Genomic DNA, 22,331 nt, shown 5'->3' with positions numbered 1-22,331 from the left:
GGTAAGGAGCGCTCACAGCCGCCCTTCCCGACGGCCGGGACTCCTCCGCCGCCGGCCTGGGCGCGACGGGGCGAGCAGCAGGCAGGGGCGCCGGTCTCCGGCTGCGCTTTCCGGCCACCCTGCGCGACCCCGTTGCCCCGTTCCCGTCGGTAACTGAGCTGCAGGTGTTCGAAGCCAGTCTTTCAGTGAAATTTGCGCCTGTGCCCCAGGTGCGGCGGTTTTGGCTGCGGAGCGCAGGGTGCGGGTGTGTGCTGAGGCGCACATTGGGGCGAGCGCGTCTGGCGCATCTCGGGCAGCTCCCGTGGGACGAGTGGAGTTTGGCGGAGCTGACTGCTCTAAGAACAGTCAGCCGCTTCTTATCCATAAAACGCGTTATGTGCCTTCGGTTGGCTTGTCACGGTGAAAACATTGTAAAACAAAGAGAAGTAGTGGAAAGGGATGGAGTTAACATCGCGGGTTTTTAGCAAACACTGAAACCAAAGAGTGCAGAGGCAGAGGAGCACTTTGAGGGTTTCCAGTCTTGCAGAAGGGACTGGTTTTGTTTTTGTGAACATGCTCAAAACATGTTCCACTCACTTGATTATAGTTTCCATAAAGCTCCCATGTCTCTGCAGACTGAGCATCCTAGGCAAGCTGATTTTTTTTTTAGTCGTGAGAGAGAATAACCAGCTGTTTTGACTTGTGCATGTGGCCTCAAAATTTTCTGTCACTGGGACATTTCATTGCTTCTATTCCTAAGGGGATTAAAAAAAATTCCCCATTGAATTATGCTGAGTGAGGATTTTGTCTGTGTTTCAGGCCCATTTTAAAGCCTGTTTGCATGTGTAAATAAAACACCTGAAGTGGTGTGACAAAGTTGCTCTTCTGCTTTCTCCCTGGTTTAAAAATTCTGTTTTAATGAAAATATTTTTGTCTTTTTTTTCCCTAAGAAAAGGAATACAGAGGGAATCAGCTTAGCTGCATGGAGCAATTTCTGCTGGTGTGTGATAGGTGTTTGTTGTACAATTGAAAAGTTATAGATGTCATCCTTTCAGGTAAAAGTACGTTTTTATTTTGTTTGTGGAAGCAAAATGAATAACAAATAAATATATATAAAAAATCAGTTCCTGTGAAATTTTGACTCTTAGGTTTGGCAATTTCCTGAAGTATCTGCCAAGCATAGGAGAATACTCCAAGGAATGATTCCATGAGTTTTTCCTAACTATATTTTTTACAATGGTGATATTCAATTCATGTGATCTTTTCTTCCTTCTTTCTTTGTTTTAGCACCTAAGGCACCTGTGGCCAGCAGCCTTGCCCTTGCAGGTGCGAGACCAGCATGGAGACAGAAAGATCAGGCTCACACTCAAAAGCAATTTGTCTTTGAAAAGCCATCACAGGTAAAACTTACAGGGTAACTAGCAGAATCTTATCTGTTATAAAACTTTATATGATAGGTAACAGTTATTTGAGAATATAGTTAATTGTTTAAAATCTGAGCTGAGCTTTGAGCTTTTGCTAAGCAGAGTTGGTAATTGTTTTGTGTGTATGGCAAACAAAAAGTTGTGGTTCCTCTGTTTAGCCTGTTCAAAACTACTCTTTTATAGAGAGCCAAAAGAATATGTTCTACTAAATATTCAGTCTGCAATATCCTAAGCACGTTTGAGCTCTTCTTGTTTTCCTCAGGTGGGGTATCTGTCCTAACTTGTTAAAGGGGAAGAGGGTGATAATTGTTTTGTAGACTTTGTCCCATCAGCTGATGAAGGATATTGTGCTCTATGCAGCGTATGAAAACTTCCTTATTTGGGGAAAAAATAATAATGAGCTCTTCTTTCTAAGCTAGACCTATTTAAAAGGCTGTCATCTAGGCTTGGAAGCCTTGAAGATGGCCTGGGAAGATTCTCTTTCCCCTGTGGCAGAGACCTGCTATCTGTATAGTACTATATTTTGGTGCTCTTGTTGACTCAATGCAGTAACTCCTTGCAAATCAGAACTGTACTGAGCTCAGAGAAGAGCAGCATAAATCCCTTAGACAACCAGAATGATAGCCAAGGCTGGATTAAACTACTCTGTCTCGTAACAAAATACAGCTATCTCAGCTGTGCAGACAGCTTTACAGAGTAAGCTCCTGCTATGTCTGATCTTTCATGTTTTGCTCATTTGACTGAGGCCTGCAGTTTGTTCATGATTCTTAGGGTTGTTCTGAAATTTTCCTTGCATGAGGATATTTTTATAAAAATAAGAAATTTCTTGATTGCAGTTGATAAATATCAAGTATGTGATGTCTAAATAATTTAGAAATCGGTGTCCTTTAGGGGGCAGTTGAAGGCTAAAAACCAGCCTGCAGTGGTAGCTGCACTTGAGAGTTTCTGGGGTGAGGAGGGAGTGGCTGAGCTGGTACTACTTCCCTCTTGCCCTGAGGTGTCTTTTTCTCACTGGCTACACAGTGTGTGGATACACAAGAGTCACTAGAGATGATGTTTGACGGGAGAGTGCCAGATACTTTCATATTCACTGTGTGCTGTCTCATTGCCTTTCAGGTGGAGCGCAGAGTTCCTGAGGCAGGTGTGATAGAGTGAGTATCCTGCTGATTTCTCTGTGCTTTTTCTGTTACCGTGGTCAGTAAGAGTAGAAATTGTGGACTTTTAACCCTTTTGTCATGAGCTGAGTGTCTTATCAGGAGAGCCCAAGTCTGTTAACTGATTTTTTTGCCTTTTGTATAGCTGGCAAGCCAGTAACCAGGAAGAGTTGAACATTGTGGTTCAGCACAATTGCCAGTATGTCTCCTTTGGTTAGCAGTGTAAATTTTCCTGGGACAGTCCCAGTGTAAACTGTGCTAGAAATTACTTACTCTGGAATATACCATAAATATAGCTGGTATGGCAGCTTCTTTCAGGGCTCAGAGAGGTAGCTGATAGTAAGTTTCATAGTGAAGCTGGGTACTTGTATGTCACTTACCCTTTGTGTTGAAATGGGGATCTTCCCAGGATAACTTTGGCATGAAGCGTGACAAAGTGTGGTGGTGTATGATGGAGTTAGAGATACTGAAAATTCAGCTCGGTTCAGTTTAGCTGTCTTGCTAGAATTTTCTTTCTCAGTGTACCTGTAAATGCAAACAGTGATCGGAGCGCAGTCATGTATGGTTGTCTTCCTGAGGTTCCCTGTGACATTCCTCTTTTATTTTTTTCCAAGAGCCCTAAAGCTGTACAGAGCCTTTGGTGAAGGGAGGGACAGGAAGTACACACAAACTCATTTGCTTCTGCAGCACACCTTGCTGCCTTACTCTGACCTTTTTGTCCAGGACATTAGTTCTTCCCTTTTCTAACTTTCTTTTCTCTTTTAAAGAAAACTTTCCCTAGTCCAGGCCTACAGCAATTCTAGTCTGTGCTGCTCAGTCTAAGATAATTTCTTGTTTGTCTTTCTGATGGCTCTTTCCTTTCTACATCCTCAGCAAGCCTGGTGTGTATGAGCTCAGCAAGGGACCAAGTGGCATTTCTAGGTAAGTGGATGAAATGTTACTGGCTTTTGCACAGTAATGTGATGATACTCAACTTTCTGAAGTCCAGTCTCTGTAGAGGGTTTTGACTTAATCAGCTGCACATGGCACTTCCTGTGCATCATCTGTCTAGAGTACTTCTGGAAAAACATTTGAGTGGCACATAGCAGGGACTGAGGTGGTTCTGAGCAGTGCTGAAGAGAAGAAGAAACCTCTTGACATGTGGTGTGTAGTGCATCTGCTGCTCTTTCCAGAATAAGGACAGGGGCTGTGTCCATTTGTGTCATGATTCACAGTAAGTTGCTGATGTGAATTTGGATCAGTATTCCTGTGTTAGCAAGTGTGTGATGTCTGTTGTACAGTTAAGAGCAGCCCAAAACTTGTAGCTGTAAATTGGAATTGTTTTAAATAAATCTAATGAAAGCATTTAACTTTAGGCAATTGTGGTAACCTCAGGTTTGTCTCTTGTGCTTATATGCCATGCCTTAATTATTTCAGCTTCAGGGCACTTCTAAACAAAACCTACTTGTTCTGTGATTCCTACTAAGTAACATACATTTTACCTTGCTGACTTAGCTGCAATATCAGTATTAATCCTCTTGTTTTGAATTTGATAGGTTTTTATTAATAGTGGAAAAAATTCCAAGGACATAGTAATTTTTTGTGCATTTATTTAATTTCTTCTGATTATTGTATTATTTTATTTTTGTGTCTTCATCTTAGTTTCTTCTAAAGATGCAAATAAATCTTAACAGTATTTTGAAAAGTAAAAGCTTTGACCAGCTGGAAGGAGACAAGATACACAGTCAGCTGGGCTATCCTTCATTTTCTGGAGTTTGTTTTCATAATACACGGATGGAATATATATATTTCTGGAAAGTTAATAATCAGATTTTCATATTTTTTAACACCTTTACTATATACTCTTACGGTGACATCTTTGGGGCATGAAATACTTGTGAGAGTAAACTGCTGTTAGCAGCATTCCTACTCTGCAGCTCACCACAGTGATTGTAATTCTTGGGTGACTGTTAGTCCAATCAAAATATTACATGTACATATGGAAATGAAAAAACGGGAGACATTAAATACTGTCCTTATGCTAAATACTTTTCCTTATGCTTTGAAAAAGAGAACAGGAATGGCAGTAGGGATAAAGGGCTGTCAAATTCTAAGTTTTGTGGAGATGGTGAATAAAGGGCAATTATTTACTTAATTTTGATTGTATTGCCATAATCAGGCCTATCTGATTTATCAGATCTGAAGTTAATAACAAGCAGAAGGATGCCATTTTTCACAGCACATGGCTGATTCTGGAATTCATAGTATGTTGCTGGTTGTCATATGTTTTTAAAAGTTTTGAAAAGAAATTACATTCATTTCGTGAGGGTAAGACTCAACAGGAGCCCTTCTGTTCTTTCCTTCACATCTGCTTTTGGCTGTGGTCAGAAACAGGATACTGGGCTTTGACTTTTGATATGATACATTACAGCTCCTTTGGGAATCCTGGAAATGAAAATATTTTCCCAAAGCAGATATAGAAGTGTATATTCCTTCCATTTTTTTTTGTCATCCTTAGGATTCATTTGATTCCTGGCTTTATTGACTCAGAACAGGCAGACTGGATGTTTGAGCAACTCCTCCAAGACATACCCTGGGGTCAGCGAACTCATGTCAGGCAGGGTAAGGAGTGTGTTACCACTTTTTCAGGTTATTCACAGGTCAGTTCCATACCAGAATCTGTGCACTGCTTAGAATTGGTTTTCATTTTCAGTGTTACCACTTCAAGTTTCCGTGCAGGTTTTCCATGCATATCTGAAGGCTACTGCAGCTTACTTTTCAACCTGTAATACCATGTTACTATTGCCAGCTAAATGAGATATTTTCAAAATAAAATTGTCTGTCTTAAAAATCTTGGAATTTTACTGTTTCTTCTGTCATTTCCAGTTCTTTTTCTCACTCATTTTTTAAGATTTAGTCTGGCCACCATCATACAATCTCCCAGCATTGCTTGAAAACTGTGTTCTTGGAGGTTTCTTTCATGAGGTATATTTTTTGCCTCTTTTACTGAAAATCACAGCAGAGCATGTTCCTTTTCCTTTGGCTTTAGTTATTGGTTCCAATATGCAGTAGGTGAAGAGGCTGCTATTCTGGAATTTCTTCACTAAGGGGCACCTGCTGTAGCTAAATTTCACTTTCAGGCAGGAACTGATGTAAGATAATATATCAGAGCAGTTCCTGGATGGGGCTGGAAAATGTCTTCAAGCTGTGTTTTTGTTGGCTGGCAATAAAGGGACAGTATAATGGAGAATGCTACCTGTCAAGCGTGAGAAATAGTTGCCAAGATGTCTTTTCAGAAGCCAAAAGTATTTTTAACCTGATGTTTGTGTTATACCACAGAGCACATACACACTTGACAAAATATTGTGTCCAGCCTTGCTACATTTTGTTTCTGTAGTGTCCCAAGGATGCTACAGTCCTTTCTACTTCACCCTTTCCAGTGCAGCCATTTGCATCTTGCCACTTAAGCCAGCATACTGGGCACCAGAACCAGGTGAACATGAAACAAGATAAATTTTCAGTTTTGTTTGCTATCTTTAACCCATCCAGTCTCTGCTATGTCTGGCATCTAGGGGTAAGAAAATTGATATGTTTCCAATATTTTGGCAAGGTAATTCCTCCTGCAGATGCACACCTGATTTTGAAAAATTTAATTCCCTCACTTGAGTTCATTATGTTAAGGAGCTGCTTTTTTAACTTTAGGTGAATGGATAATCCCTTTTTGATCAAGTTTCTTAGCAGAATTGCATTATCTTTCCATTTTCAAATCATTTGATAAGGCAACTGAGAAAGTCTTCCTGTTTTTTTCAGAAGTATCTTTTGAGGAACCACGGCTTACATCCTGGTATGGGGAACTTCCTTACGCATACTCCAGGATAACAATGCAGCCAAATCCAAATGTATGTTTATGTTTGTATATTATTGTCTTCCGAGAAATCCTTGCAGAGACCTGCAAGGATTGTCTTGATCCCTTTGCAGAGATCAAGAGACAAAAATTCCCTCTATCCTCTGTTCTAGTTATCTGGAGAATCTGTTAGCATTTCATTTGTGATCAGCAGCAGATTCTACTGGAATGTGGTCAGTTTTATACAATACACTTTATGAATGAGTTGACTGAGAGCAGCGTGATTTAGTTGCCAAATGTTGTCAAAAGGAGGTTACTACTCTAGAGTTTAAAGTTTTGCTTTAGGTTGCTGTAGCTTTGTACAAAACTCTGAATTGCTCTGTGTGACTTATTCCAAGCATCTTTGTATGGGAGATTTTACTGCGCACAATACTGATTTTTTTGTTGTAAAGATACAGTAATACTAATTACTGAAATAGTTCCTTTCAAAAACACTTAGGTTCAATACTGCTTAAATGAAAGTTTAGGCATATTTTGATTCCTATGTGGATGCTATGAAATTCACACATCTGTGAGCTGCTGAGCAGCTTATCTGCTCAGCAACTCCAGATTGTAGCATGTAATTTCCCACACTGTTTTGGAAGGGTTAAAAGCCTTCTGAGTGACTCAGTGATGTTTTGTTCATGTTTTCCCTCCCTTCCCCCCTCTCTCTCTCAGCCTGTTGTCCCATCAGCCTGTCCCTTGGTATTGCTTTGTTTAAAATTTCCACAGCAGTAATTAGGTGTCACTGTTGAAAGCTGGATAGCATGAGAGAAAAGTGTCCCAAGATCCAGAACTGCTGCCAAAGTGGGATGTTTGGGAAGAGTTGGAAAGGCACTATTTAACATGATGAGTTGTGAAGATTGTGTAGTCTCAAAAATATTGTAGTTAAAAATTCTGTGGTCTGTGGAACTTGTGGTAGAAAAATAAGCATTTCTTTGGTACTCATTTGTGAAATACTATTTTAAATGGGCTTTTCTGAAAGCTGAATGGCTTTAGGGATTGGAAGTGCCTTCACAAAATCATTCTGTTGTACACTAATGATTTAAATCCAGTTCAGAACTGCCTGTTGTGAAATCCATTGCTGTTCAGAGATTGGATAGAGCCCATATACCCTGAATTCAAGGTTTCATTTCAGTTTGCATCGAGTTCTGACTTAGCGCTCGTTGAGCCACTGGCTTGTTTCTCTCATCTAAAAGGTACAAGGCCTAAATGAATCACTCAGGCTGTGGTTCTGTCTTTTATTCCGGAATATTTCTGCTTTTTACTGAGAGAAAGAAACTCAAGCAGGCAGTGAGATGCAGTGGAGAAGTTGCATAGCTGGAAGCCAGCCCTTCCCCAGCTGGAAGTTGCCCATAGGCAGATCTATGGGTACAGTGCACAGGGACACTGGTATTTCACACAGCTTTGCAGGTGGGAGTACCTGCAGCTTAGAAAAATAGGGGATTGTGTAAAGAGTACAATCCCTACCTGTAGAATAGGGTTTCTAGCACAAAAATATCCTGAGTAAAATGTAATTTAGTGCACAGCTTAGCCAAACCTGATTACTCCCTTAAACACTTGATCTGTAGGAGTAATTAGCTTTGGGTCCCTCCTTTTTTGTTTGGTAAGAATTGGTCGTGATTGCAGCACTTCTAGATATAATCCAGTGTTTGTGCCTCAATGATTTTTGCTATTAGAAAATGTTTTTCTGTAAGCAGTGATAGAGTTGTTTCAACAAAACTACTTCCACTGCTGCAGGTTTGTAATGGGCTTTCAATTACGTTGTAAAATTCACTGTATGGTAACATTTTAGTAGTAGATATTTCTGTGATGGGAGTTGAAGAAATCTAGTCCTGGTTGGTCACTGAAAAGTGCCCTCAATAATTCTTGTTGGACTCCTTGGCACATTCAGACAGCCCAGTTGAAAACCAAACTTTTTTGGGGTGGTATTACTGCTTTTCAGTTATGTTCCATAACTACAAGCTATGTTTACCTAGAGTTAATTAATCACATGATGCTTAATTGTTGAAGGCATGACTTAGCTAGAAATACCCCTTAGAGAAAGATGATACGTTGAGGCTCCTGCAGTGTAACCAATAAGTTAAATACCTGTTAAGCTTGGGAAGGCTTGGAAAGAAGGTAGTGCAGCCTTGTTTATTAGAGATGGATACTAGAAAATATTCCCAGGTGTTTGTTGCTTTTTCTGCCAGTGGTGCACTGGGAGATTTGGAATCAGTTTCTTATCCTCTCTTGCCCTCTGTTTCTGCTTATATAATGGGCAAAAATTCCAGCCTACATTGCTTTGTCTTCTTTTTTTCTTTGCTTTATGTGTTTGTGAAGTTCTTAAAAGCACTCTGACAGATGAAAGTCATGATGTAACTTCATAACATTAAGTAACTGAACTGAGTTGTAGTGGAATGTACAGAGCTTCCCTGGGCTGTGGGGTCAGCAAGATGTTAGCAAAGGAAGGGATGAAATGCAGGGCCAGTGACATTGGTTTTGAGACCCACTGAAGAGTTACCGTGTTGAAGTTAAAACCCCAAGAGGTGGTGAGTTGAGCTCAACAAGCTGTGTTAACAGAGTGGGGACAGAGGGCTGTGTTATGCCAACCATTTCCTCTTGTTCTCTGTCAACAGCTGCAGGCAATTGAGAGCAGTGTCATTTAGTCACTGATTGCCTCCATTAGTATGAAGGGCAGCCTGCCTTCAGAGTTTTAAGAGATGATTTAGTATTGAGTTTTAAGAGATGATTTAGTATTGAGTGTGGCTATTTTGCAGAAAGCCCCAACCATTCCCCTGCTCTACTAAAAATATCATCAGAATTGCTGTAATTTGTTTGATTTTAAGTTTGTTGTGATTAAAGTGCAGTGTATTTTTGTTTCTTGGTGGTTTTTGCCTTCTGTCTTGCATTTCCTGCCCCTGGCCTGCATCCATGGCATTTACATTTGCCTCTGTGCTGATTGCAGTGGCATCCTCTGCTGAGCATGCTGAAGGAGCGCATTGAGGAGTGCACTGGCCACACCTTCAACTCTCTCCTCTGCAACCTGTACCGAAGTGAGAAGGACAGTGTGGACTGGCACAGTGACGATGAGCCATCGCTGGGGAAAAATCCTGTCATTGCCTCACTCAGCTTGGGTGCTACTCGGACCTTTGAGATGAGGAGAAAACCTTCCCCTGTGAGTGTTCATATCACACTGAGAGACTCCTAGAGCTACTAATAGGTTTATTGTTTTCCCCATTTAAGGAAACTTAATTGCTAAAGTATTCCAAAGTTAAGGAAAGAACAACTTGGAAAGTTCTGTGGAAGAAGTGTAGGGCTCAAGAAATCTCTTGCATGGACCGTGACATTCTGAGGATGGGGATGGGAGCACTCTAATAATGTGCAGCAGTGTCGTGTAGTGCTGCTGTGAATTGGAACCTAAGCAGCCTTCTGCCCAAATAAGGGCCCTTTCTGGTACTTAAAATGAGATCAGTGGTGCTGGAAGGGGACTTACACTGTGCAAATGAATCAAAGAGTTGCGTTTTCTTAAACTCAGGACAATGTTATGTAATGCAGAGTGTTCATGGGGTGAAGAGTAGTTCTGACTACTCTTGTAAGTAAAAATCCTCTTAACAGTGTTTGCATTTTGACATGTGTATATTCAGATTGAGGGGCAGTGAACAAAGGGAAGAAGCTCATTTCTTTTCCACGAAATGCCTTGGAAGCTGTCACATCATACTGGCAGGCTAAACAGAAATCCTCTACTTGGATAAAGAGACCTGTGGAATATCCTTTTGGGAGTTAATTGGTGATTCAGTAGTGAATTCTCTTTCTAGATAAAGTGCTGTGCTTGAGAGTGCTTTGTTTATAAGCCAGCTTAAATTTCGCTGTTTGTATTTATCCAAGTAAAGGATTCATGTGGGTTGAGAATACAGGCCTTATTTTAGGGTGTCCTGTTTCAGATGAATTTTCTGCTTGGGCAGTCTTTGACAACTTTGGAAAGAAGTTTGTTAGCTGCTTGTGTTGTTGTTATTTATTCTGAGTAGGTGGTAGAGAAAGCAGAGGTGATAACTACCAGCCTACAGGAAAACTCTATGCTGACATACTGAAGCCTGCCCATCAAGAGTCACCTTGGGTCACCTAGTCTGAACAGAAAAGGTCAGAAATTGAACCAGAAGACAAAGAGTTTGTAGTTTTCACCAGATCTCCAATTTGTAAATTCTTTGTTGCCTGAAGTGAATTTAATCTTGGTCCCTGAGCATGAGATCACATAACCAGTCTATTATGTCAGTGAGCATAGCATGAGTAAGTATCCCTGATGCTGTGTTGATAATAAAATGTCAGCTGGAAAGTTTATTCCTCTAGAAAACTGTAAATGGTATTTGGATTCATTTTAGAAGTCCCTGTGTTCCCCATCAATCAGAACAGAATCAGAATAAAATACACTTAAACTTCAGTATAAACTTTGCAGATTCTCTCTTGAAAATCAATCCTAGTTCTTGAGTAAGATGCCTTTTTTATAAATTTTCTGAAAAGACACCCACTATTAGCGAAGGGGAAATTCAGTCTGTGCCATTTGTACTTGACTGCCTTGTTTGAGCTGTACTGCATGGTTTCTTCCCTTTTCTTCCAGAGATGGATGGTTTTCTATAGATGTATCCCTCAAGCTCTCCTCTTTTTTTTTTTTTAACACCTTTGACCTGATATTTCTGACTAGCTGAGTCTTGCTATGAAGTGTATCCCTTTTGCAAGTGACATACCTTTTTTCTGAGGTAGAATCCCCATGTGCAGATCTTTGGAATAGTTGCTATTAAGTGTGTCCTGTGCCTGAGGGAATTCATACTTAATAATTACATGGCACACGTTATGTATTCTTTGCACATTCCCAAAGAATTAAGTTTCCTCAGAGCATCCTATGACAACAGATGCTTTACCAAGTGGGAGTTACAAGAGGCTCTGATGGAAATTACAACCTTTCAGGCTGTACTAAATAAGAAATTTCCATACCTTATTGTACTGTAGTATTCTCTCTTCCATTAAGAGAAAGTTAAAACTGGTTGTAGATCTTTGAAGTTTGATCATTCCTTTGTTAAAAAGCAAGTTACCGGAAGAGGAATGTAATCTAGGAAAAAGGAATTCATATTAACAGTGATCACAGGCATTCAGGCTCTCCCTGGTTTCAGTATCAGCCAGTATCAGTACATTGGGCTTTCCAGAGTTAGCCTTCATTGAGGACAGAAATAGAAAGTTTTTGGGAGGAAAGTCCTTTTCCTCCCAAAATTAAACCCATTTGAGGGCCAACACTGTGCTATTTCAGATTTTAGGGTCTCAAAGACTTTCATTTCCCTCTGTTCATGTAAGTGCTTTTAAGTATTTTGAGATGAAAGATAAAACAAACATACAAGATGAGAACATGGCTTATGGTAGAACATCACCGTGGATAAATGGTCCTAGGAAAAAAATGTGGTTTCCTGTGTGGGACCATGTATTGAGTACAAAACTGTATGTACCACAATACATAGGCAGCTTGAAGGGCACTTGAAGAGTGCCAGATCAGAGCCTTCAGAGACTTCAGTTCATATTGATATCTCTACAAGTATTTTCTAGATTATATCTTGAAATGTGGATGAACCTGATAGTGAATAAAATCCTGTTTCTCTAACTGAAAAGATGACCAGTTGTGTTGATGGATTGCATTTTCTGTGCATGTTTATGTGAATTTTGACAATTATCTGTTAGTAGTTTGGTAATGTTTATATAAGTCACTCTGAAACAATCACACAATCTGAAATCTTTTTTCACTTGGCAAAAATGAAAAGAAAGTTACTTAGGTTCAAGTGGTTTTTTTTTATTATCCTGAAAATTGTTCTAGGGTGAGGTAAGGAAAGGTTCAGTCCTCTGTTTTTCTCTTTGGTGAGCACTGTACTGGATAAGTCTTCAGCATATAATAGAGGGTAAAGGAGTGCAGAGACATGCATAGACTATTTATATCTTCTTAAACAAGCATCCTTTGTGGATAAGTAGAAATAATTCTTACCAGGATTTCAGCCCTGTGTGTGTTAAAAAAGCTGCAAATACATTTCAGGTGTAAATTCCTCACCAGAATAAGGAGACTTCATGGGAATTAACATGACTCCAGCAACAGTTTTATTTTGCCTGCTGGAATTTTTAAGCATTCTTTTTTCTAAATACAGCCTCTTCTGTTTATTTGGACCAATTACATGATAGCTGCTGGTATTTTTTCTTTGCTTTAAATGGTTTCTAGGGTTTTTGGATGCCTGCTTCATAGTTAAAAGTCTACAGTGATGTGGCTTCTTCTATTTTCTTCTTCCAGTTCCAATAAATTACTTTAACCTTGCTCCTGCTTTCTTGTTCCTCCTCTCCCCACCATTGTAGCTCCTGCCTACACTGAAATCAGGAGACAAATGCTTTGCTTTGGAGCTGTGATTCATACACAGTTCACACAGCTCTTGTTGAGTCAGTGAGTCCTCGTGTGCTTGCCTACAGCCTGCGTGTCACCACTGTGGCACTGTGACCTCCTCCCATTCCCCACGCAGCCCCCAGGACATGACTTCATCCTGCCAGTGGAGAGGAATTGGTTTTACTCTGTGGGATGGGTGTTCCTGGTACAGCCTCACCACCATTTCTATTATTGCTTGTTCACTGCTCAGCTCTGGGACAGGGCCAGGTTATCTGGAAGCTGAGTGGGGAATGTTACTGTGGTGGGGCGGTGGGTGCCATAGGGACCAGCTGGGTGGTCATCCAGCAAATGGCCATGTGAACTGGGGAGGGAGTTAGAAAGCCAGCTATCAGCTTGCCCTTCTTCCATCTATAACCAAGGAAACTGATGGCTGCTGGGAAAGGAGGGAGCTTCACACCTGTTAGACAATAGCAGAATGTTCTGGTGTTCAGAGAGTCAGCCTTGAGATGGATCTGTCCTTCAGATGAATCCCTGAAGCACAGTCCTTTTTTCCTAGCAGAAGGTAAAGCTCTCCTAGAAAGAGCAGAAAAATAACCCTTTGTGTCATAACAGACCTAAGTGAAGATGAATGTGGCAATCTGGAGCATGGTCCAAGCAGAGATTCAGACCTAGATGAAGCAAGTTGAACTTTTAGATTGGCATCAAAGAGACTCACAGACGGTGGTGGCTGCAGAGGAGGAGGAGGTGTTGTCCACCACCACTGGCAGGGCTTGAGAAGCTGTAGGCAAGCAGAGAGGAAGAAGGGAGGGCTCAGCTGCAGGACTGAGGGAGTGTCAGGGTAGGCCTGTGTATGCAGGCCAGTGCAGTATGTGAGGAAAGGGCAGTACAACTGATACTCATCCTTACTGAATCTGTAAGGAGCTGCAGTGAGGATTTTGTCAGAGACAGTGAAAATAAACATGTTCAATGCAGAAGGTATTGGTAGGTGAGACTACTTTGTTGTGGAGGAGAATGTTTACACGTCTGGTGCTAGACATGTAAAGTGGAAAACAGGGATACAATCAAGATGAAATCTGAAAAATACAAGATTTGAACTATCCTAACTTTGTAAGGATAATTCTCTTGGTAGTAGGTAAATAGGTGAAGCAGAAGACTAGAAGCCAGTATTGTCCATGAAAAATGCTGGCTTTTGAAATTGAAAATGATTTTGCATCATTTGCCTGTATAAATGCATTATTATTTATACATTCTTCTACAGGCTGTTTCCATTTACTTTTCCTTATAATAGAAGATTCCTCTGCACTGTCCAGAAATAATTTCCTACCACTATAGCAATAAACTATCCTGAGACTTAAGAAACAAACTTGGGTGCTTTATATAGATTTATATGAGATCTTTTCTCTTTTTGATTTTGATAACATTTCAAGAAAACAAGCTTGATGGAGTCAAGGAGTTCTTACAGATTTTGTATTCACAGCTTCCCATCAACTCACACTGAGCTTTCCTTAGTTATTAACTGTAGTTACTGTAATTAAGGATTTAAAAAAAAGTTTAGCCGGTGTACTTGGATAGTGTAAAGCTTGGATTGTATTGAACATGTAACTCAAGATTATGAAAATTCTAACATATAAAAAGCAGAGCAGTTATTTACTCTACCTGTTGTTGTAAGCAGGTGGTTTTGTGGTACATAGATAGAGTTACAAAGTGAACATAAAGAAGTCACCTGATGCACTTTCCATGTTTGTTACCAGAGAGTCTTTTCCACCTTCGATGCCAAAAATAAATATTTTTCATAAACTTATTGACCTCTGACAGTCAAGTGAGTTTTCTGTATGTCTGAGATCAGCTCTAGGAATAAAAGTTCTGAAAGGAGCTTTGGTTGACAGTAATGGCACATAAGAAAGTAAAAACTTTTTGTTTAACTTCACTGGCTTTGGACAGTTATGGACATAAAAATCTCTTTTTCTAAGTAAAATGGAGCTCAGAGATGTCTCATTTAAACCAGAAAGTAATTGCTGCTTTTACATACTGACTTTTCTAAGCCTAAAGGATGTTTTCTCCTAAATCATTTATCTTGGCAGAATTCCTTTTTAATTAAGATGAGCAAGAGATAAAAATAAGCCCACTGTTGTCCATCACAAAGTGAAATGATGTAATCCTCTGAAATAGAAAGTATGTGTGCAGTGATATTTCTCTGTTTTTCCTCAGCTGTCATGTTTATAATATCTATTTTTGAAATTTTTTCCTTGTTTCCACTGAAAATAAGAAAATGTTTCTTGATACTGACTTGATACCAGCCAAGCTCTTTGCATTTCAGGAAGTGCAGTGCTCTTTCTCTCTGCATCATATTTATAAACACACACACATGCTCCTTGGTGGTTTTCTGAAAATCAAGCTGTTTTAGTTTAGGACATAATTTTCACAGTATTTGTTACTCTACCTCATTATTTTGAGCTTTTCAGCAAGCTGTGAACTTTTATAAGGATAAGCCTCCTTCAAGCTGGACTACTACACACTGAGCAATGTATAACTCTGATTTAAGTTGGATAGTGCAAAGCAATAGAGTTGCTGTTCCCACTCAGTGCGGCACGTGTGAGACCACTGCTGGGGTGTGTCACGATGTCTAGTTGTTATATTTGAGTTTTAAAATACTTGCACATAATCTAAAGGCTTAACAAAAGTTTGCAAATTATTTGTCTTTTAGTTTAGCATTCTGTTTTGCTTAGTGGTGATTAAGACAACTTGTTTTACCAGATATTATAGGAAAAGAAGATTTTTTTTTAGTAAGAAAAACTTCCAGCAGCTAGTGCCATAGCAGCATGTAATGTTGTAACAAGAGAAATTCAGAATAACAGGAAGATATTACTTTTGATGAAGTAAACTGTTGGAATCTATGGTAGCTATTGCGGCATGTCTCCACACTGAACTGTTTAAGATGTTTCCACAAGGTTTGCAGCCTCATTCCAGAATTTTGCACTAAATCCAGGAACTAGTTGTTGAACTTTACCTGTGGCATCCAGCCAGTGAGATACAGTGGCTTCTTTTCATCATTAAAATGCTCAGCTCCTGGGCTTTATATGAAATTCAGATACAGAGAGGTTTACTTAGACCTCTTGATCTTGGAAGAGCCTCCTCCCTCACAGGCTTTTTAAGCTCTGCTTTAAAGGACTGGTTTTCTAGCAAATGCACATGCCTGCTTCTTCAATGTCTGATGTTTCTTGTTAGGAAGAGAATGGAGACTATACTTATGTGGAAAGACTTAAAATCCCCCTTGATCATGGGACTCTGTTGGTGATGGAGGGAGCCACCCAGGAGGATTGGCAGGTAAGAACTCCTTGGCAGTGTTTATGTGCTTTACTTGCAGTGCAGTTGTCCAGATATGCTAAGGCACTCCTATGAAGGTATGGGATATTCTGCTTCCAGTGGCACAGTTGTTTTCCAAGGCATTGGTATTACTTTCTGCCTGAGAATTTGAAAACACCCACAGAAACAATGGGTTTGCTCTCATGTGCCAAGTAATGCAGTAGGAATCAGTCCAGATGTTCCAGCATTAAAGTTCAGTGATGAAGATTGCAGCCTGCAGTGAGAAGAACAAAATCAATATAGAAATTTAGAATATCAAAAGTTGTAACTTAAATTAAGAATTCTACAGTAATGTACAAAGACTTCTTGTTTTCAGTGGCCCTGAGCAGTCAGAACCTTTTTTTTACCTTAGCTAAGTGTTTAGAAATATGAATAAGAAGCCATCACAGGAAATGAAGGTTTTAGTCATTGTTTGATTACCTGTATTTTAAATGTACAACCTCATGCTTTTTTTTTTTTCTTCCCCCCCTCTAATGCCACTTACAGCATCGAGTGCCTAAGGAGTATCATTCTAGAGATGAACGAATAAATTTAACATTTAGGATCATTTATCCAGAACCTGATGGAGTTTGGAAGTGAAGAGCCACTTCGGACATTGTTGGATGTACACCCACAGCAGATCTAGAGCCTTAGATTGCTACAGATTTAAAGGAAGCCTTACAGAAACAGAGTTCCTTGAAGTCATGGGGGAAAGAGCTGATATTATGAAGACCTTTGGCAATCAGAAGCTGCCTGTGTTATGTGGACAGAAATTATATGTTATTAGATAAGCCTAAATCACTTTAAGTTTGTGAGCAATGATTATTCTTAAAAGAGCACGAAGGAGGTGAAAGATGTGAGTGGTCCCAACTGGAGCAGACAGATTCAATGAGCACATAGTTTGCACCTTGTCTTGTCTCTCCTTTACTCCCGAGTTGTGATCTCTGTTGTAAGTAATGACAAGATGGGATTCTATGATGTAAAGCCACCTCTGTGTGTCTGTACAGAAATGGGAAAGCTGCACTTGGGGATGATCTCTGGGTATTAGCTCATTTCACCAAAGGGTGGTGCACTACTTTTCATCTGTAGGTTGCAGAGTCTTTTCCAGTTAAGCAATCAGTTTCATAACTTAAATAACTACTTGAATTATACTGGTGTCTAGTGGAACAGAGGGTCAAGGCTCTCTTCTGCCATGCACTCTGTGGTCAGACTTTATCCTAACTGTTTATCCATTTAGACAGGACAAGGCAAAGGCAAGCAACGGAGACATCTGACGACCCTGCTTCTGGGTCAGTGCTTTTTGCATTAAAGAATATCACTCTTGAGCCTCTCTTATCTCTTGAGCCTCTGCTGCCACAGATGAGCAGTCAGCACCTCAAAGCAGATTCCAGGCTGACGTGCTGGAATCCTTCAGGCTTGCCTGCTGCAACTCACCTGCTGCTGGGAAGCAGTGGGCTCATGACTGCAGTCTGGATGTTAAGTCAGGAGTGCTGCCTATGTGATTAAGTTCTTACTGCAGCTAAATATCATCACTGTACAGGATCAAATCATAGGTTTGGTCCATCTTCACTGCCTGCCTGCAGTAGTAGGATCTAAGCACAGGTAAATACTCTGTGCCTTGCAACATTAGCTTTGTTAAGCAAGCTAATGTCCATCTTCACTGTAAGAATAAATTGGTGTTGGGAAAATGTCTATATTTTCTTAACCAGTATTTGTTGTGGCTTAAGTTCTTATTTGGTGAGAGCAGTCAAGTTATTAATACTCAGTTATGCCTATGTTGCAATGTTATTGATGACATAAAGGACAGAAATGTTGAGCCATTTCACTCCCTGTGGTCTGAAATCAGGCAGAATCTTTTCCTAGAAACAGCTTTTCTACCTAAACCACCATACATGATTATTCTAAAATGAATGAATGTTACTAGAAAACTTAACTTCATTATCTAATGATGTCTTCACTTTCATCCCAATTTGTACAGAAATGTTTTTGGAGTATTTTAGTGTTATTTCCTTGCATTTGAATCTTTTGTCTAGGCTCTGTGATGTATTTCATGGGAATCAGAGTTCCAGGAGGCAGACACTTACTTTCATATTTGCTTTCTTTGGGTCATTGGAGCTTTGTCACATCCCTGTATGTGTGTCCAGGTTTGGCAGTCCTGACAAAGAGTGGGTGTTCTTAACCAAGGAACAGTGCTAATTTGTCAGGGTACTCTGAGAAGGCAACACTTTTGCCCGTATCAATTCATACAAGGTCCATTTGTTTTCACTGTGTTAAGAGCAGCCATGCTGCAAGAAAGAGTAGGAGATGGGGATGAGTTGGAAACTTTTAAACCCCCAAATCTCAGCCTGTGGAAATTGCAACTCATTTGAATTCAGTGAATCTATGGCACATAACTAATGGCAGGACCCTGGAGGCTGATGCTGTTGTGGAAGAGCAGTTTTTCACCTCCTTTTCTTGGTTTCAATTTGTCATGTTAGCAAATTTTGGTTTAGTTTCTCTACTTCCTTTGATTTGGGAAAAGACCAAGTTTTCCTCCCCAGAAGTGAAATGATTTATAGGAGAAATGTTCTATCCTCCAGCTCTCCTTTTGTTGCCAGAGACTACTGCAATCTGCCTTGTCTCACATGTCAGCTTCACTGTATCCAAATCTGTTTGACAGTGAGGAGAAGGCATATGGCACCATTCCCCAGCCTGTCCTGTGTGTACTGGCTGCAAGGGGAACACTTGGCCTAGGGGTCAAGTTTCTTTGTCAGCTGGGAGCTTGTGGTCCTTCCTTCTTTCCCCCACCTCTTCACCAGAAAAGTCAGCTAGCCAGGTAGCACAAGTTGCAACCCCCTGCCTGCCAAGACAGCAGGAAATCGCTTGGGGCAGAGGAGATTCCAGCCCAGAGCTCCTCAAGAGACCTTTCTGCAAGGACTTTCTGTCAGTAGAAATTTGTTCCTGAATGCTACAGGCACTCCTGCTGAGTTCTCAAAATGGATGTGCACAAAAGTGAGATTTGAGAGTTCTTGAGCTGGTGGTGTTCCCATGGCACATGAAGATTTTTCACTAGAGACCAGGGCAACTTGCACGTTTCTTGTGCTGCTGTTCAGCTGTTTCTGCTGTTGCAGTCAGGTGCAAAGGGCAGCATGTTTAGGATGGTAAATATGCAGTTAGGTTCCATTCTTTAACTTAAAGATAGGTGGAGGAACCTTTCCCCTAGTTACATGGATTCGAAAACAAGTGTTTCTAAAAATGTCATCCAAAAGAATTACTTTCCAGTTTAAAAGCTTGCTTTCTTCCTTCTCAGGACTGTTGTGAGATTCTCTGCCAAAAACTTTTTGAAAAATAATTTAAACTCAGAGTTCACTAAAGTAAAATAAAATAGACTATTTATATGTTCACAGAGGATTCAAGAGCAGGGGGCTGACCTGAGAGTTTTGTTTTTGTGGTTGGCACCAGATTCTGTCTTTCAGAGGGGCTGCAGCAGCTGCTGAGAGCTGCTTTGCTTACAGAACACCTGTCTGTCACTATTTTTATGTGGAAGATACAAACAGTGGATTTACTTTTTTCCCCTTCTTTGAAATACTGAATGGGTTTGGGTTGGAAGGGTCCTTGAAGATTTCAGCAGAGTATATGTCTCTTCCAAAAAATGCTCAAAAATTGCATTCTTCAAAATTGTTTGTCTTTGGCTTTCGAACAGGTGGAATCTACTAGTAACCCCAGGTAAGATTCCCTTTTCCAAAACAGCCATCACCTTTTCCAAAATGTAATGGCCCTCAGATTTGATGATAAGGAGCGGATGAATGGAATCTGTCTTGGGTAAGGATGGACAGTAGCCTGCCTTCCTCAGGGAACATGCAGGATGGAGCTGTTCTGAAAAAAAACCCACAACTGGATCCATATGTAACCACTCATTTATTTAGCAGCTCTATAACCAATGATGTTATTAATTAACCACACTGGTGTCAGGCATCACTGTCCCCATGCTACCTGTTATCATTTTGTCACAGAATACTTGCATATTCAAGCACAAACTCTTAGTGAGGTTGGAGTGTTGCTGATACAATGCTGCCCTTCTGGGCCACAGTGGGTTCATCTGAGCACACACCATTTGAAATCAACAGCAAAGTTCTGCCACTTGTCTGCTCTGGGCTTGTGGGGGTTTTTGTTTGTTTGTTTGTTTTCTTTTTTGTTTGTTTGTTTTTGGGGGTTTTTTGTTTGTTTTTTGGGGGTTTTGTTGTTGGTTTTTGGGGTGGTTTTGTTTGTGGGGGGGGTTGTGTTTTGTTGGGTTTTGTTTTGTGTTTTTTTTTTTTTTGTGAAAAAGAACTCTTTAGGTTATTCAGTTTTGATTAGCTTTAAAGCCACAGATAATTTGATAATTTTACTTCATCTGTGTGAGATGAATTCTACCTGTGTCTTTTCTGATTGCCATGACTTACAGGGTTAGTATAGCTACATATAGTAATTTATAGCTACAAATGGTAATTTATAGCTACAATAGTAACAGAGAAGGAGACAGGGTGCCAGGAAGGGGTTAAGAAGTCAGAATTTTCGTACTGTAGTGTTGGCAAAACACAGAGGATTGTTCTCCTGGGGTTTGGGATAAAAGATGCATGTATTGATGGGTGCTGTGAATCCATAATGCCTCCTCCTCAAGTGCTGCTACTATTGCCTTACCTCAAAAGCATTTAACACCCACTTTGCCTATTCTGGTCATAAACCTTTTCAGAATGGATAGGAAATCTGCCTCACTATGGTTTGTTTTCAAAGTGCTTCTTTTCCATCCTTGAGGTTTCCATAGCAATCTGGATAATTTGTTTAATTTGTTTAATTTGGAGCATCCTGGCCTGTCCTGTCTGCACCTTAGTTCTGCTGAGATCTTGCAGGTATCATCTCAACACACTGGGGGGTGCCTGGTGGTGGTTGGCCAGGAGAGCACTGGCCCTCATCTTGCATGCAATCTTCAACATGGTGGTTGGCCAGGAGAGCACTGGCCGTTCCCAAAGAGTCACCCACTCAACAAGGTGACAGATGTGTGCTTTCTCCCCTGTTGTCCTATTTGATTTACCTCCTCCTGCTGTGTGGTGTTCAGAAGAGCTTTGTGGAGTTATTGTCAGCTCCCTTGTAGCTGGCAGGTCCTTGGTGGCTCACACTGCGAAAGCACCTCTTGAGGGAGCTGGGTGGCCTTGTTTTAAGTAAAGAAAGTGGGGACTGTATTGAAGAATTTTAATCAGAATAAGGAGCAAGGAGGTGTGTTCCATGGTCCCCATTGTTTGTTTGATTCAGGTTTACCAGCAGAAACATAAATTTTGTTCTGTTCACTCAGGAGATTTTGCTGGCTGAGCGAGACTTAAAGCAAAGTCTTCACATCACAGGATCCTCCTGACAGACAGTGCTCACTGGATCCAGAATGGTGCTCAGCTGAAAGTTGTTTCCACCTAAACTTGGGTGTGCAACTACTTTGCTGGTCACAGAGGGTGTTGTTTGTTCTGTTGCTCTGCTCCCATTGTGGAGGCAATGCATAGGTCCATGCTGAAGAGTGGGTTGACATTACAGCTGATCTCTGAAATGCCCTCTGCCCCTGGGCGTGTGTTTCCAGAAATGCTTTGTGCCAAGACAGGCTGCCATGCAGCTGGAAGAACACATGGACTAGAAAGAGCCTCAGTGTTGGATGGGATGGGATTTGTAGCTGTGACTTATCAGAGCCTTATCATTGGGTCCTCATCATCATTACGGAGGGCTGTGGGAAGGCTTGTCATGAAAGCTTCTGATGCAGAGAGCAAAAGATAAAGCAGGAGTGAGCAGAGACATGAGTTGCCAGAGGGTGTACTGGCCCAGATGTACAACTCACATTTCCTGACTGGTTTGTCAGGGTGCAGAATCTACATGGGTCCCACTTTCTGTTCCCCACCTCCTGCTTTTTGGGAGCAGATCTGTGTGAAGGAGGAGACTGTGGCTAACTGGCATGGCATGCCTTTAGCTTGAGACACCTGTGGGAGCTTGGAGAGGAGAGTGCAGGAAGGTGCAGGCTCCCCAGTTTTTTGGGACAAGCAAGGGCAAGTGGTGGAAGAGGGATTAAAAATTGCCTGGTGGTGTTTTCTGCTGGGAAGCAGTGGGAGGGAGAGGGTGGAGAAGTGATGGTAGCATCAGTGAGACAGTGTGTGACAAACTGTACATAATGCAAAATATGCCAATACCTGCACTTT

General features: G+C 40.8%; 1 protein-coding gene across 1 annotated transcript; it reads left to right on the top strand.

Annotated features, from left to right (window-relative positions):
- The first annotated feature begins 1,146 nt into the window (after positions 1-1,146).
- Positions 1,147-19,526, top strand: ALKBH3 (alkB homolog 3, alpha-ketoglutaratedependent dioxygenase). The gene is made up of 8 exons (XM_014306426.2): positions 1,147-1,379; positions 2,520-2,554; positions 3,431-3,478; positions 5,055-5,158; positions 6,347-6,435; positions 9,367-9,576; positions 16,027-16,125; positions 16,651-19,526. Exons 4-8 carry the CDS (start codon positions 5,101-5,103, stop codon positions 16,741-16,743), a joined length of 549 nt encoding a protein of 182 aa, XP_014161901.2. The 5' UTR covers positions 1,147-1,379; positions 2,520-2,554; positions 3,431-3,478; positions 5,055-5,100; the 3' UTR covers positions 16,744-19,526.
- Positions 19,527-22,331: the final 2,805 nt, after the last annotated feature.

Source organism: Geospiza fortis, unplaced genomic scaffold, assembly GCF_000277835.1.
Source record: "Geospiza fortis unplaced genomic scaffold, GeoFor_1.0 scaffold66, whole genome shotgun sequence".
Taxonomy (NCBI): Eukaryota; Metazoa; Chordata; class Aves; order Passeriformes; family Thraupidae; genus Geospiza; species Geospiza fortis.
The sequence above is the reverse complement of the archived record's forward strand: the minus strand, read 5'-3'. Positions and strand labels throughout refer to the sequence as shown.

Coding starts and splice junctions, on each gene's coding strand:
- ALKBH3 (XM_014306426.2), top strand. CDS start 5,101: ATGTTTGAGCAACTCCTCCAAGACATACCCTGGGGTCAGCGAACTCAT. Junction 6,436..9,366: donor CAATGCAGCCAAATCCAAAT/GTATGTTTATGT, acceptor TGCTGATTGCAG/TGGCATCCTCTGCTGAGCAT. Junction 16,126..16,650: donor CCACCCAGGAGGATTGGCAG/GTAAGAACTCCT, acceptor TGCCACTTACAG/CATCGAGTGCCTAAGGAGTA.